This window comes from Thamnophis elegans, chromosome 5 (assembly GCF_009769535.1).
Source record: "Thamnophis elegans isolate rThaEle1 chromosome 5, rThaEle1.pri, whole genome shotgun sequence".
NCBI classification, from domain to species: Eukaryota; Metazoa; Chordata; class Lepidosauria; order Squamata; family Colubridae; genus Thamnophis; species Thamnophis elegans.
This window is the reverse complement of record NC_045545.1, coordinates 47,010,275-47,027,000: the sequence shown is the minus strand read 5'-3', so window position 1 is coordinate 47,027,000 and position 16,726 is coordinate 47,010,275. Positions and strand designations below refer to the sequence as shown.

Sequence of the window (16,726 nt, the reverse complement as noted above, 5' to 3'; positions counted from 1 at the left end):
TGGAGTCTGAGGAAGGCTCTGATGCAATGTTCCCTCTTAAGTTTTTTTCAGTGTGAACGGAAAAGTATAGTGTTTGAGTGGCGCAGTTTCATGCCTGAGCACCTAAGAGAGCAACAGTTTGAACTGCTGTCACGTCTGCTGGACATTTGCGCAACATTCCAAGCGTCAAGCACCGATTGCGAGTGAGGTTTCAGCCTGATGAATGTCAGGCATGAAAATGTGCCGTTCAAACACTTTGCTTTTCCACTCACACTGGGGAAAAAAGGCTCTCTGCTCAGCTTTTACATTGTTAGACTGGCTAGAGAGAGACATGGCAGCCTGGGTCCTGGCATTTTGCAAGCAATCTGTCCACTCACATTCCTTTGGAATGCAACCCATCACATTTGAATTAGATTTTGCCAATTATCCTATTAAAAGATAATCCTATTATTCTAAAATATGACTAACTCAATATTAAAAACTGTAAATATTTAATGCTGATAAATAATAGCACTAATTGTTATTTAGTATGACTAAAATCAGTATTGATATATCAATATAATATCAATCAAAATTGACAAACACAAAAATAACAATACAAATATATAATGTGGAATATAAATGTAATAAATATAATATATAAATGCAATATAAATGTAATAAAATGCTATGTTATGTTACTTAAGAATATATATACCTCAGAATCAGATACAACATCCACATCATTTCCAACTGAGTCGATAAAATAATATGCCATGCCAAAACTATTTTAAATAAAGATATGAAATTAATCAAGTATTGCATTTATTTTTCAAAATGAATGTAGTATTTTTTTATCAGGGAGTGGGGAAAAGGGAGGGAGGAGATACGGCCACAGCTAAGCATGCAGCAACCTCGGTGTCTAAGCAGGCGAGTCCACAGCATGCACGCCCGCACGTCCGAGACAGGGCATAAAAAGGGAAGGAAAGGCGGGGAGGAGACAACCAGACCCAGCTCCATTTGGGATGGCAGCTTCCACAAAAGCAAGTCCCCCATGCAGGGTGGGGAAAGGCTTTGTTGAAAGGTCCAAAGTCCAGAGAATCAGGAGGTGCCACCCACATGCAGCCACATAATAAATTGTACCAATTCCGCCCAAACTTTTTTAAAAAATGTTGTCAACAGTCCTGTTTAGCTGGAGGGGGTTTCGTTTGTGATTCCGTGGCCGTTCTGCAGAGTGCAGAGACTGCAGTCCGTGTCCGGCAAATGCCACTGTGCGGCAGTGGGAAACTGCTGCACGGTGTTTACTTGCCATGTGGGAACCTTAAAGGAGTGAAAGGGGAGTTTCAGTAGACAATTAGTCTTGTGACTCTAAGACTCCTTGCCAAGTTTTGCAGATATTAGCCTGGCAGCTTTCCAAGCCAGATAAGGTCTGTGACTGTAAATCCTCCCTGAAAAGACTTCGCTGGATGTGAATGAGCAAAATTCACAGTAAATTAATAAAAGAGTTTTTTGTCAGACCAGGAGTTTGCGTCATGATCTTGGGAAGCCTACATCAGAACAAGATCAATTGTTGTCCAGAGAAGCGCTAGTCGAGCCTTTCCTTTACTAAAAGGCTAGTTATTTGCTATGGCATTGAAAGAAGAGTCTGTCCTACATTCAAGAAGAAAAGATTTCTAAATATCTACTCATTCCCTTTCTTTGCATCCTGGGTTTTCATCTATGACAAGACAGTCCTCACTTAACAACTGCCTTGTTTGGCAACTATTTGAAGTTACAATTGTGCAGAAAAAAGTAACTTTAGGAAGGGTCCTCATACTTACAACTGTAGCAGCATTCTGGGTTATCCGATTGCCATTTGCACACTTCACAGCCAGCTTCTGGCAGGCAGAGTCAATGCAGAAGTGGACAGTTAAAATTGCAAGTTGCGGTCACATGATGGCTTGCATAACAAGTAGATTGTTTAGTGATAAGAGTTGCCTGTTTCAGTTGTGGTCATTAAGTGAGACTGCCTGTACAGTACTTTAAGATGTAAATTTAAACATCCAGGAATTTATATAGAAGTATGTTGAGATTTCCAAGGAGCCAGATTCTAAGGTCAGTATAACACATTATTATTGTTATTATTGTGAGGAAGGTAAATATTCAGATGAATGTGAGTGTGTTACTTGGATAGAAACATATCGCGAAGTTGCTGTGGCAATTTACTGATTTATTATTTTAAGAAAAGCTTTTATACTCCCCTGTTACTTAGGACAGTGACAGCTAACATTTTCCAGACCAAGTGCCCAAAGCATGCATGCCCCATGCCCCCCACATGCGCAGCAGAAACCCCCACATGTGCCCCTCCCCCCATGCTCATGCACGACAGAGATTCAGAGACCAGATGGCTGGTGGGAGGTACATGTGCATGCACAGTGGAGCTGAATTAGGGCGATGGCTCGCATGCCCACAGAGGGGACCTTGCATGCCACCTCTAGCACGCATGCCATAGGTTCACCATCATGGATCTTTACAGTTCTCCAGCATTGTGCTCTTTAGCCAATGTGGGTTAATCAGAAGCCTTTTCAAGCCTCTTAAGTTATTTATGTTTAAGGCCAGGAAGAATTACAGCTTTCTTTAATGCCACGCCTGTCCTTGCAGCTTATTCAAAATGCTACTACTGCTAAACCTGTTGCTGTGCTGCCAGACTTACTTTAACCTCTCTTTCACACAATGCATTTCTATTTGCTGAAGAAGCCTCTGCAGATCATGTAACCAGGCTTTGTTCCCCGGCATGAATATTTGAAAAAGGTTTCCAATAACGTTACTGGCTTTCAGCATCTTCTTGCTTTAAGATCACATGGCCACATGGCAGGTCTCTCTCACTATGGAAAACCTGCAGAGAATTATGCTCATCTTTGGGCATCCCCATTACGGGCAGGCCTTAATTAGCTTAAGCATATTTAAGCAGAATATTCCAGGCGGAATGGAAAGTCATTACCTAATTCTGGCCCTAATTTGAATTTGTGGTAATTTTTAGAAGATGGAAAGCTAAAGTGCATTTCATCAAGCAAAGAATGCTAGTGTTTTGCATAACATTAAATAAAGCAGCTCATTTATTTCTCTCAGAATGAGGTAGAAGAAGCAAATTTTTTTAAAAAAAACCTTTGTCACTAATAGCAAAAACCCATAAATGAACAAATAGAAGGTAGGATATATTTCATGTTGAGTTTCTGTCTACATACTATTTCCCAAACAGCATTATTTAATTTTGCCTCTAGGATCTTGTATGTGTGCTGTGTGTGTTCTGACTTGCAATGCTTGTTAGGCTCAGGTTTCCTTAAATATGATTTTTCTTTCTATAACATTGCTGACAAATATGGGAATACTATCCATCATGTTATATGTAAAGTATCCCAATTAAAACTGGATCTTAAGTCGAAATATTTTTGGTGAATCTATTATAATTATGGCTATGTTTGACCCCAACCCACTATTTATTTTGAATTAGTAAAACCTGTACCCTTTTGCTAGTAAATATTGCAGCAATATACTTTACTTTCATCATAACCTTCCCATGGCCACACCAGCACAGAATTATAGGAAGTGTAGTTTAACATATCTGAAAGGTTTCAGCTGGTAGTGACTATTGTACTGCCAGTATTCTCTTATGAATCACAATTTTACCCTGTTTTTCTTAGGCTGCAACTATCTTTATGATTTTCTGGCTTCTCTCATACATAAAAGGAAATACAAACAGAAGCTCATTTTCCCTTTGGCCTCAGAAATTTCTAGCTGCTAATGTCTTGCATAAAGCATCTCCTTTTCATCAGAAAGAAGCAGTTTTCTTAAAACACACATCTCCTCTCTAGGCAATGCCAAGCACTAAATCTGCCTGTCAAAAGCACTGAAGATGGAGCCTTGATCATATTCAGCAAGATTCCTCCAGTGTTCTCCTTGCTCATTCATGGTTTGTTCTAGTGATGTTTTAAATTAATACCACTTCTATATAGTCACTTCATGATTACATCTGCCCCTTCACCAGAGACAATGGTTATGGGAGCCGCAAAGAAAGCAGATTAAGAGAAAAAAAAAACATTAAAACATAACTTCATTTTTAAAAAAAAACAAAGAATCAGAAAAAGTGCATCAATTGCTTGTCCTTCAAATAGATAATACAATTAGGTGTCATTGCATATCACTTAACAGACTGCAATATACTTCAAGAACAGATCATCTCACTAAAATAAACACATTGCTGGCTGACAAGGGAACTAAAGAAATGAATATTTTGGTTTCAGCGACAGCAGGAAAAAGCTGCCAATGGAACTTGAATCCAAATAGCAGATTTATATTCACAAACTGAAAGGAATTCCATCATCAAGGAACTAATATTTACTTTGCAGTACCACAAATCTCTTTTTCTTTTTCATTACTAGGAGTGATGCCAATGGAACTTCAATCCAAATGGCAGATTTATATATCGACTTTAAATAGATGCTCCTTGCATTGCAAATTTGGGAGATAGGACAAAGAAGTTATGGTATCCCCAAGCATAATATACTTGAGCAGGAATCCCTTAGCACATTGAAGCTATGTTTAATTGATGCCTTAATCTATCCACTGGGTTATCTATGTTCAACTCACATGCTGCCAGTTGCATCCAAGCACACACTTTGTAGACAGTGGCTGCATTGCAGAAGAAGAAGAGGCTAAAGCAGAGGATGCAGCCAATTATAAGAAAGGTAGAAATTCCCACAAAAAACATAGCTGTTTTGAAAGCACTTGAAGGGATAGTGCCAAAGTCCAGTGGGCTACCCTTGCAGATGAGTTCACTGGTCAGGGCATTTCCAATGCAATAGGAGTAGAGGCCAAAATAACCAGCTTGTGGAGTGTCAATGCTGTCCCCAATCCAATAGGGCTGGATGAATGTTACCACCATGATCACAGCGAAGCAGAGGGTGAACAGTGCCCACAGCACTCCCATGGCTCGAGCATTCCTCACATAGTTGGTATGATAGATCTTTGCCGCTTCCTGTGCTGGCAGCATCTTTGCCATGGCTTCAGAGATGGCTATGTCTTGTAAGACATGTCTTGAAGTTCAGGGTCAAACAGAAAAACGATTGTCTTCTCACTCCAGGAACACATAGGGAAACTGAATCCAAGGAAGAGGAGCTGCAAGGTTGGCTTTCCACCTCACTGACAAATCAGGATTCTGTGAAGCAGCTCTTGCATTTCCTATAACTCTTTGCCCCAGCCACAGATGCTCAGATGACCATTTGCAAGAAGAGCTATTTGTTTCCATACTGAACAGCTCGGTGGGAGGTGCTGTAGCCTGAAGAGTGCTTAGCCTTTGTTGCTGCTGCTGCACTACTGCCGCTGTCGCTGCTCCTGTTCCTCCTCTCCCAGCATCCAACATATCTGGTGCTTTCCAAGAAATTGGCATTCCCTCCCTGTAAAGGAAATATCCCTCATATCCCTCCTGCTTCCAAACCAGCAAGGAAGATGAATTTCTGCGGCTTTATTTGTGAACTCTGTTTCAGCACCACAGACAGCGATTGGCAGAGAAAGCCAGGAAGCCCAAAACTGATGAACCGAAGGCTAGATACCATTTCCCATTAATTGGGGGCACACATCAGAGGACAGGCACCAATTCCCTTGACTAGGATAGATAGAGATTAATCCACCATCTACCATTTCAAATTAAGTACTAGCAATTATACCTTTGAAAATAGTTTGTTCCTAGACAGGACATATAAATCTTGTTCAATATAGAGTTAACATAAAAGCACGTGCTCATCCTACAAAAGATAGCAAGACACCAATTTGTACAACATCAAGAATGAGCTGGTTGTTCTAGATATTGGCTTTAAGGCTGGATTCATAAATCTCACTAAGCTATTATGTGATTTATATAGTTTTGATTATAAACATTTCCAAACAGTACAGTCAGTCCAATAAATTTTATGACTTAGAATATTATGCAACCTTGCAAATAGTGTCTTATTTAACAAATAGTAGGCATGTAAATCATAGTTAGTGTAATGTATGTATGAACATTAACAAAGTTAACATTTATATCATATATTAACTCTGTATTATTCTATCTTAATCAGGTTCCCTGCAAATGTGATGAGCTATGCTCCCAAAATACCATGAAGCTGACAAGTCAAATAAATATTATTATTATCATAGACCGGCATAAGAAGGGAGGAATACAGACAATTAATAATTTTAAAAGCTAAAAAATTACACAAAATAAAAAAAATATACTGTTAATACACATCTATACTAGCATTATAAAATATATATTTTGTATTTTTTTTACTTTTTTTATAAAAGCAAAAACCTAAAGAAACTATAAAAAGGTGTTAAAAGGTCCTTAAAAATTAATATATGGTTATCTAAATCTATCACAATACAACAATACTCTCAACTAACAAGTTAAATACTCATTAAAGTTGGTTTGAAGCACAATTGATCATCTGATGGATTTTAATTGCTTCAGCAGAGAGCCTAGCAGCATTGTATGGTGTAGCAGGATTAGTATCTGAAAGAAGCAGGGAGGTATAAAATTGTCCTGTGTGCACTGGATATTTATATAGTATTGTTGAGATGAGGCTAGCTAGCCAAATGTTTCTGCAGTCAGATCCCTATTGCAGGGATCCCCAACACTGGTCCCCAGCCTGTTGGGGACCAGGCCACACAAGCAGCAGGCAAGTGATGTGCACATGCATGGGATCTAGTTTACACATTGAAACCATCCCTCCCCTTCCCCCCTCAGTCAATGGAAAAATGTGTCTTCATAAAACTTGTCCCTGGTGTCAGGAAATCTAATAAGCAGCAGTATATAAGGAAGCCATTGAGCACCTGCTGTCTTCTCCACAATATTGTGCTGACCCTTCTCTTCCACCAGTTTGCCCAACAGAAGAATCAGTGCACTATGGATGGCAAAATAGAGATCATTGATGAGCAGAGATCCCAACTCTTTAACAGCAAGCACACATAAGAATTGTTGACATGACCAAAACATGAACCTGCTGCTTGGAACTTCCCAAGAATAATTTTGATGCTTATTTTTGTACAGTCTCTGATTCTTTTTAGTTGGAATAGAGTTAATAGTGAGTCAGTTCCTTGGCTATCTAATTTGTACAAATATGATTTTCTAAGATGGTATTTTCTAAGATGGCCTCTTGTTGCTGCAGGGCATCTGGTCATTTCTGAGAATTTCTGAGAAATCAAGTGTTCCACTCCATCATTGCCAGAAAGAAGCCCATTGAAAGGGAATGTACAGAACTTGCTTGGCTGATTTAATATTCACCAAATGTATTGGAACAATTGGCCAAAAAATGGAAAACATGACATAACCTGGCTTATATATTCATTAGGGCCGAGGTGGCACAGTGGTTAAATGCAGCACTGCAGGCTACTTCAGCTGACTGCAGTTCTGCAGTTCGGCTGTTCAAATCTCACCGGCTCAGGGTTGACTCAGCCTTCCATCCTTCCGAGGTGGGTAAAATGAGGACCCGGATTGTTGTTGGGGGCAATATGCTGACTCTGTAAACCGCTTAGAGAGGGCTGAAAGCCCTATGAAACGGTATATAAGTCTAACTGCTATTGCTATTGCTATTATTTCTAATTAATTTCATGAAAAATATTTAAATGAATGTGCAAGAATCATATAAGTATGTCCACATTTTCTCAAATCCTTGCAGAGAAATGTCAGGGGCATTGTTAAACTAAAACCATCATAGACCTTACCAGAGTATTTGATTTTTCTCTGTAAATACTACTTATTTACTACTACTTATGATATACGTAGCTCCAATAATTCTCAGTCAGAATCAGGTTAGGATAGGCAGTGTTACATATCTAGATAGAGACTAATAATTCTGCTAGGCATTATCAACAAGTATCTTACTGGCCGATTAGTCCAGGATTGCATAACAAACATTTGGATCCTGAGAAAGTTCCAGTAGGCCATATCTGTTATTGGTTCCAGGTAACTTCTTGTTTCAGGCAACCTGGCATCCAACTTTGAGAAATAAGATGTCTTTCACACATGTTGTTATAGCAGGATTTTTCCACTAGATTCTGCTGAACTTTCTGTATTAGCTTTGTCTGATACAGTTCCTAATATTAGACTGGAAAAATTCTTATCACTGTCAGCTGGCATGGCCACGCTGCCAATCTATACAGGTGTTCAATTGTCCAGATGGCTCTACACTGGGGAAATTTATGCTCTCTGAAAGTATTGTAACATAAACGATAGGGAAACAAATCGTAAGATTCTCTGTTCCTTTTTTCAATAAGCCAACTAGAAAGCTAAGGAAAGAGGTTCATATTTGCTCTTATTAATTTTGCTTCATCAAAATAAGTTCTATCAGTTTATCAAAGCTGTTGATGAAAGGATCAAAACCTTATTAATGAACTGACCTAGACTACACATCACACTAAATCAACAAGGCAAAACCTGTAACATTACACTAAACCAGAGACCATGATTTTCTCTTCCAGTGCCTGGGTTCACAAACACATTCAGCCAAATCCTACAAAGGATTGAGCAAAGTTTTTCTGAGTTTCACAGAAAACTGACATGCTGGGCGGAGATGGAAAATTCAGGAAAGGCACAAATTACATATCATACATCATGGTTTGTCAAACATATCAAGTTGTTAGATTAACATGTAACAATTAACTTTGAATCCTGGTTTCCAACAACTGGCTGACCTCTTAGAATATTCTGAGGTAAACAGATCACAAAAAGGACTTCCACAATGTATGAATCTATCAGTGTGATGACTGCTTTGCTGATATTGAGGGTCCTCATCTCTGCAAGTTTCAAAATCAAAAAAAGACCTGTTCTTAACTTAGTATCCCAAGGTTTATAGACTACCATGTTTCCCCAAAAATAAGACAGGGTCTTATTTTCTTTTGACCCCCGAAATAAACACTTGGCCTTATTTTCAGGGAGGTCTTACTATTTTTCAGGTGCAGGAGGCAGCAAGCAGGGTCACCTCATGGCTGCTGCTGTGTTGCAATATTTTTGGGGAGGGCTTATTTTCAGGAGAGGGCTTATTTTAGTGCATGCACTCAAAAGCCTGATTGGGCTTATTATCCAGGGAGATCTTATTTTGGGGGAAACAGGGTACAGCTCTTATATTTTGCTAGTTTCTTTACTATTTCATCTCGTGTTTCTTTCCAAATCAAGTTTGCTATCACTATCACATGTTTCCATGAGATACATTCATTGGAAGGAAAGATTCACGTGACTTTGACAAAGGGTTTTATTAACTGCAACTTCCAGGCAGATCTGGACTCTCTGATCTCAAGAGACTTCGATTAACTCATTGGCTGCCTAGAATCAATGGACAGACTTTGGATTTTGTCACTGCTGACATTTGCCTTGGCAGAGTCTACTATTCATCCAAGAGGACTATTTATTAACTTAGTAAGTGAATGTGAGATATCCATATTTTAATCCTTCCAGAATTATTTTCTTTTAGATTTGGACAAGTATAAGGCTAGGAATAATTTGCCCTGGTCCTATTCTTTTATTTAAAATCTAGGGTACTATGTAAATCAGAACATAATCAAGATCAGTGTCAACACATGACATTCCTTCAAAATTCCTGTGAAATGATTTGGCCAACATAACCTGATTATTACTCCGTGAGCTAACATATTTTTATGAGAATGTAGTGATGAATCTAAAGAAACAAGGCCTTTCACAAAAGGGCTGAAGTAGAAAAATGAAAAGAATGGACACATTACTGTATTAACTGTCGTGTTTACATATTTACTTCCTGGTTTCACATTTCTTTTTCTCTAGGAAAATGGAGAGCTGTGTCTTAATAGTCTACAGTGCAAAAGCCACTGTTGTCACCGAACCACAGGCTTAAGTCTTGCTCGCTGTGCAAACAAGGCAGCTGAAAACCAAGAATGCTCCCTAAAAGTGAGTGTCATTTGTGTGTGTGTGTGTGTGTGCCCATTGTGAGAGAATGAGAGACATATTCTGTTCAACATGATGGCAATTAAGTTCAGCTATTAGCACAGAAGACAACTTTAAAGTGACCATGCCTTGTGCAAAACAAACACTAAGAAATAAAATGATATATTAAGCCATTGGCACCATTACAGTAGGAAAATGAAGAGTTTAAAAGTGAGAAACATTTGTATGGAGAAACATATATCAGCGGATTCATAGCTTAATGTTGGTCTATATCCCAGGCTAATATCTCTGTTTTTCTGCATCTTGGGAAAAGTGTCCAACACAAGGGAGAGGTTGTTATGAATGATGGAAAGACTTATATTCATTGCCTGAATGTGTCCCATAAGCCTGGGCATAATTATCAGTATCTTCCTGTTTCCTGCAGAGTCTATATGGAGTTTACTACAAGTGCCCTTGTGAGGAAGGCTTAATCTGTGATGCTGATCGGACCATTGTGGGAAGTATTGTCAATTCTGACTTTGGCATTTGCAAGGACCCATCAAGTAAAATCAGCAGTGACAAAAAAGAAAGAAAGAAGTATGGTGGATAGATTTTTACCCCAGATCCTTTAAGTAGCCATATAGCTGTTATTCATTGCAAAACAAATTCCTATGCTTTTATGTACTGCTCCAATAAGCATACCCTTTGTTTATCTAGATTTCAGTTAAGTTCAAACATTTTTCTGATCCACTCTACTCAAAATAAGGCCTTGCCATACATTTTTAGTATGATATCATCAAGCAGTAATATCTGACTCACCTTACTTAGACTTGGGACCAAATCCAGGGTGGAACAGCCAGTGATTGGAGGACAAATCATTCGGTTAAAATGCCATGGCAGTAGCCTAGACTGGGAAGCTGAAACGATATCCTGACAAAGTATTTATATCAACAGGTGTGAAGATATCAGTACATCTTCAAAATGCATGCAGAAACCTGTTACCCTCAGGCATGTTCACTCTCTTTAATGATTAATATATTTCCCCTTAGTACTACATTTTTAGAATGACTAAGCCTAAGATGGGAATTCATCTTTCACAAAATTGGAGTGCGGGAGATAGAGATGGCTTTTCAACTTGCATGAAATTATAGATCAGGAACTGAAAAGAAAATAGACAACAACAGCAACCAATGAGCACAGAAAGAAAAGTATGAGAATCAGGAAAGAATTTTTTAAAAAAAATTATTAAGGCAGTGGATTCCACTCTATTCTGGTGGTCTAGCAATGTAGTGAGTTCTAATAACTAACCTTCTCTCTAAGGAGCTCCGCAATTTGATTTGTACAACAGCAATGTAAGGTGAGCTAGAATGATGGATAATAAGTGATTAGGTCAAAAACACACAAGACATTGTGACTGTAATGTCAGGTCCAAAGCACAGTTGAAAAGTATCAGTAAAATCTCTTCCAACCAAGATGTCCTCCTGGTCATTTCATTGACAGCATTCTATACGTTTCTTTGTAGCAACATGAATAGGATTCCTATTGCCTTCTTTGGGCTATTTTTTTCAACTACCCAGTCTAATTGGAAAACTTAGTATGATCTATGAGAGTAGCAACTGTGTTTAGTTCCAAGACACTGCCATGTCAGATATGCAGGACGAAATTAAATGATCTTACATTTAACACAAACCAGTATTTGTTGTCTGTCTTACTGGTATTTTACTGTTTTTATTGATATTATTATTCTTTTAAAAATACATAATGAAAAAGGAAAATAATAATATGGATCAGCAACTATTTACTCCAAATTGCCTCTTTTGACTAAGCCTTCCGTTTTACTCTTTACATTGTTCCATGCCTTTACATTTCATTGTTTTAGCTCTCTGATCATGCTTCTCTCTGCTTTGCTACTGCAAAGTACTACTACTCTAATTTATCTTCTAGCCAAGTTTTTTTTTCCAGGGAAAATGTTCTTAGACTTAGGAATATTCAAAAGTTGTGCATCAAACAAGTAAGGAAGTGTTTAGAAGAAATTGGCAACCCATTGGATAGTTAATAAAATGTCTATACCGTGATACATTATTGACGGGGCCTGACCTTTGATAACCCTATGCATCTGCCTGGCTGCCTGCCTGCCTCTCTTCCTATCTACCTACTGCAATGTGTCATAATCTGAATCATTTGAAAGCTGCCATTCTGAGAAGTTCTGTGTTTTGGAAATGACTTCTGGGTGAGAGTTAATAAAAATATACAATCGAGTGTTTTTCCATTTTTCATGATTCGTCACACAGGTCTCTAACACATTGTACTATTTCTGGCAACAATTTCATTTTAAATTGCCTGCCGCTCTGGGTAATGTTTAATTGTGATGACGTAAAAGCCAGAATGAAACAAGCTAGGGGTCATTTTGGACTGCTTAATTTTGGCTTTTACGTCATCCCAATTAATCATTAAAGAGAACACTAAGTGATGCTTAGAAGTAAACTTAATTAAAGAGAGCTATAAGAGTAATATATAGATAAACATTATCTAGGTTGAAATACCTAGATGCTAAATCGTAGTTGTCAAATAAACTACAATGACTGGGTTAGCACATAAAGCAGAGATCTACATTTTCCAAACCAGAGCACTGAATTTATTCTATGCACTGAGCAAAAGTCAAACAAGCAACTTAAGAAGCAGTCCAGTCAGAGGGAAGAGAAAGAGAGTGTCAAGAGAATATTGTGTGGCTGTGCAGCAATTGTGGAATTGACTTCCAAAAAAATGAATTGAAGCATCCAGTATGATGCATGAATGTATCACCTGCATGTAGCACCTTAAAATAGACCCACTTTTCCCTAAATCATGTTTCAATAGGAAATTCTCTACAACCTAAAGGTACAAGGCTCTTCTATTGGGTGACTCATCTGGGGATTTGTGAAACAGAAGCAAGTTATTCAGAAGGACACAAAGATCAGCTCCAAATCAGAAGACAAGCAAGCCTACAAATCCCTTAACTCAGAAACCAAACAGTAGAGAAAGAACAGCTACAAGCCCTACTATACCGTATTCGGTTCTGAAGAATTCTGAGCTGGAGGAGACACTTCTAGTTTTAGGAATGTTGGTAGCAGCTGAGGACATCCAGAGAATCATAATAATCCCAAATAATGACATGGGCAGAACGGCATCATCATACTGTACATATAATATCACATTACATGATACAAATATGTAAGTCACAGCATGTGCATGATTATATCATATGCCAGCTTCATCATATCTTCACATGATCTCTCCTCTAGGCATCCATCGGAATAGGCGGGTGGTGGTGGAAGGCGAAGGAATGGCTGCTTGTAGGGAAGGGCATCCAAGGAAGGCTGAAGCTTTGGAAGTCTGAAAACATACACCAGGGAAAATCAGCTTCAACTGTCCCTGGCTAGAGAATAACGGAAACCTGGTTGTCAAAGTCCACTTAGACTTCGGAAGGTCATCCACTGAAGCAATGGGTTGCTTGTTTTGTCTGAATTCCTGAGAACATTTACAGCTGGAACCAATTATCTTTGGGAATGTGATTTGTGGAGTTTTATCTCTTGGACTGACTCAGACACAATTACTGCCTTGCATCCCTGGTGAAAACGTACTGCTTCGTAAACAGGTTCGGCAGCTACTGAATTCCTAGATTAGGCTGTGAAAATACATATGAGAGAAGACCTGGGAAATTTAGTCAGATTTTATTTGAAAGAAAGATTTGTGCGAGTTGGATAACATTGTGTGTGTGTGTGTGTGTGTGTTCCAAAAGGTTGCCAATAGTTTAATTTTTAAGCAATTTTAAACAGTTTGAAAGGGGAGGGCATTTGCCCAATTAACTTTGCTATGATATGCCCACGATGGCAAACGTATGGCATGCGTGCCAGAGGTGGTATGCAGTGCCTCTCTGATGGCATGCGAGCCATCGCCCCAGTTCAGCTCTGACACGCATGCACATGCACCTCTTGCGGGCCAGTTGGCCTTCGGTCTTGGCTGCGTATGCGGGGGGCAGGATGCGCAGGGGGTGTCACATGCACATGCATGAGGCATGTGCGAGGGGTTCACGCACATGTACGGGGTTGCAGGTGTATGCGTTGGGGCGGGGACCGTGCATGGGTGTGCACATTGCACTTTGGGGGTTCAGCCGCACACACGCGCATTCGTACACGCTCACCCACACGCACACCCATACTTTGGGCACTTGGCCTGGAGAAGGTTTGCCATCACTGTGCTAAGCCAAACCAACGTTAGCAAGTTGTAATACACGAATGTAGCTTTGGAGTGAAATCGTTGAAAGGCTGTTTACAATGCTACAATCCATGATAGGCAGGATATGGTTATTACTTGTGGTGGAATCTCCAGCTAGACTGGAGAGAAGTGTTAAGAAGGGTGCAAGTTCAGAGTTTTTGCACTGCAGAAAGCACACAGGCCTGGGAGAGGCAGGAATATCAATCTCTTTTGTCATTTTTTTTTCTTTTTGTAGAGAGACAGAAAGGCATTTTCCTCTGTTTGCCAACCCATTTTATTAGTCTCTTTTTTCCTATGTACAACTTCCCCCTTCAAATGTTGTTGTCACTTTCAATTGGGGGAGTGTGAAAACTATCCATGGGTTCCTCCAGGACAGGCTCACTGCCCTCCACAGAGATATTTGGAAGGGGCTGAAAGCTATGATCGGCTCTCTCAAGGGGATAAAAGCTATGGCCAGTCTCATTGGTGCCCAAGAGAGGGTGAAAGCTGCCACTAGTCTCATTGGTGCCCAAGAGAGGGTGAAAGCTGCCACTAGTCTCATTAGTGCCCAAGAGAGGGTGAAAGCTGCCACTAGTCTCATTAGTGCCCAAGAGAGGGTGAAAGCTGCCACTAGTCTCATTAGTGCCCAAGAGAGGGTGAAAGCTGCCACTAGTCCCATTGGTGCTCGAGGGAGGGTAAAAGCTGCCATCTTTTTCACTCTGAGGAGCATTAGAGGAAGACTCAGTGGTTGGGACTGAAGACAGGTTAAAAAGGGAGGCATTGGCAATCTGGCTTTTTATGGTGGATTCAAGAGGGTAAGCACTAATCTCAGACTCCTGAGGAAGGTGAAAGCTGCCACTAGTCTCATTGGTGTCCTGGGGAAGGTGAAAGCTGCCACTAGTCCCATTGGTGCTCGAGGGAGGGTAAAAGCTGCCACCTTTTTCACTCTGAGGAGCATTAGAGGAAGACTCAGTGGTTTGGATTGAAGACAGGTTAAAAAGGGAGCCATTGGCAATCTGGCTTTTTCTGGTGGATTCAAGAGGGTAAGCACTAATCTCAGACCCCAGACTATGCCCATTACTGATCCTGCTTTCTTCCTTGTTAATCTTCAGGCTGAGGATCACTTTGCAAGCCTGAGTCTGCACATCTTCTTCAAGATGAACAATGAGAGCCAGCAAGCGCTCAGAAAGACGGGAATTGTCACCAAAGATGATTTCATGGAGGGAGTTTTTGTTATAGTCCCACTGCATTGACTGGTACTGTGGAGACTGGCGCCCTTCACTAAGTCGTTCCAAAAATACTAACATCTCATAAAGCAGATTCCCAGGTTGAGATGACTGGAAGAGGTTCAGGAAGTCAGCGGGTGCCTTGGAGGAAGAGATGAAAAACACTTCATTCATAATACTTCAGTTCAGAGCCTTCCTCCTCATTCTTTCCTCTCTCCTCCTCAGCTCAAGGAATAAAAAATAATACTAACCCACTAACACTAACTCCCGCATTCTCAAGCTAGACACAGCATGTTATTACAAAAAAGGGAGGGAAAATAAGGTATCAACTTGTATAAATTGGGGCTGTATATAATTTTAACTTCATAATTGAATTAAAAGTGCCCTGAATGTCATTAAACGAAAGAAGACTGTGACCAAGTTCTCTGCATACTAGTTCAGCCTGTTATCCAAGAGAAGTGGATGGGCAGCTTCTCCACTGTGAAGTGTCATCATGCATAATCTCTCCATCCTTTGATGTAGACCAGATCAGGATACCACATGACAAGGATTTCAAGAATACAACTGAACTGTTGTATGGTATAATAACATTAACTCGAAAGCCTGCCAGAGCTTTCCTCCGCTCATCATTAAACCAAACATAATCAACATAGCGTTGTTTTGAATTCCCCCTCCTGCTTTTTCCTTTCCCAGGGCTGTGTTGTCAGTTACTTTCTCTTAATGGCTCTCCTAACAACTCTTTGTCAAGGTTATCTTTGTATTGCTCTACTCTACATTATCTCAGAGAAAGTTGAAGAAAAAGAGCTATTTCTGGTTTGGGGCTAGAAGGTGCTTGCATATTCATGATGAGCAGTGGTGGGATTCAAATAATTTAATTACTGGTTCTCTGCCCTGATGACCAGCTGGGTAGGCGGGGATCAGTAGTCATGTGACTGGGTGGGCGTGGTCAACTCAACATCACTCAGGTCAATGGGTGCTTCGCCTTAACTGTTACAATGTAACAAGGGTTAACTGGAGAGGCAGTTTCTGTAAGCAGGGTAATAAAGATTAGGCTAGGAACAACACCAGACTGTTTCCTTCCTGCCTTCTTTACAGGATTTGCTCGGTAAAGTGAGGAAGGGGGAAACAAAATGAGATTTCTTCCAACAACCAGTTCTCCGAACTGCTTAGAAAATTAAGAACCGGTTCTCCCAAATAGGTGCGAACTGGCTGAATCCCACCACTGATGATGAGTAACAGGGACAAGGCTGGATCAAGCCCGGGGCAAGAATATGACAGCTAAGTGCTCGACTGTGCCTATCTTCCTGCATTAAAACCCAGAGAATGTCGAGAGTCAGATTCAGATTTGAAGAACAGCTGAGACAGATTCTGCAGGATCTGGATGTTCTCCATAAGCAAT

The 16,726-nt window shown here is 40.0% G+C and overlaps 2 protein-coding genes across 9 annotated transcripts in view; one reads left to right on the top strand and one right to left on the bottom strand.

Moving 5' to 3' along the window:
• Positions 1-16,726, bottom strand: part of LOC116509713 (LHFPL tetraspan subfamily member 5 protein) — an 89,075-nt gene that overhangs the window by 3,366 nt on the left and 68,983 nt on the right. For 6 of the 8 annotated variants that reach the window (XM_032218984.1, XM_032218983.1, XM_032218986.1 and 3 more), the window contains one exon: positions 10,688-15,468. In XM_032218984.1, coding sequence (XP_032074875.1) covers positions 14,434-15,468 — 1,035 coding nt within the window. In that variant the 3' untranslated portion in view covers positions 10,688-14,433. Of the gene's footprint in view, positions 1-4,584; positions 7,400-10,687; positions 15,469-16,726 lie in introns of those variants that run through there. The other 2 variants (XM_032218985.1, XM_032218991.1) reach the window with 2 other exon arrangements.
• On the top strand, positions 9,022-10,680 carry CLPS (colipase). Its single transcript, XM_032218993.1, has 3 exons — positions 9,022-9,388; positions 9,770-9,892; positions 10,314-10,680. Exons 1-3 carry the CDS (start codon positions 9,305-9,307, stop codon positions 10,476-10,478), a joined length of 372 nt encoding a protein of 123 aa, XP_032074884.1. The 5' UTR covers positions 9,022-9,304; the 3' UTR covers positions 10,479-10,680.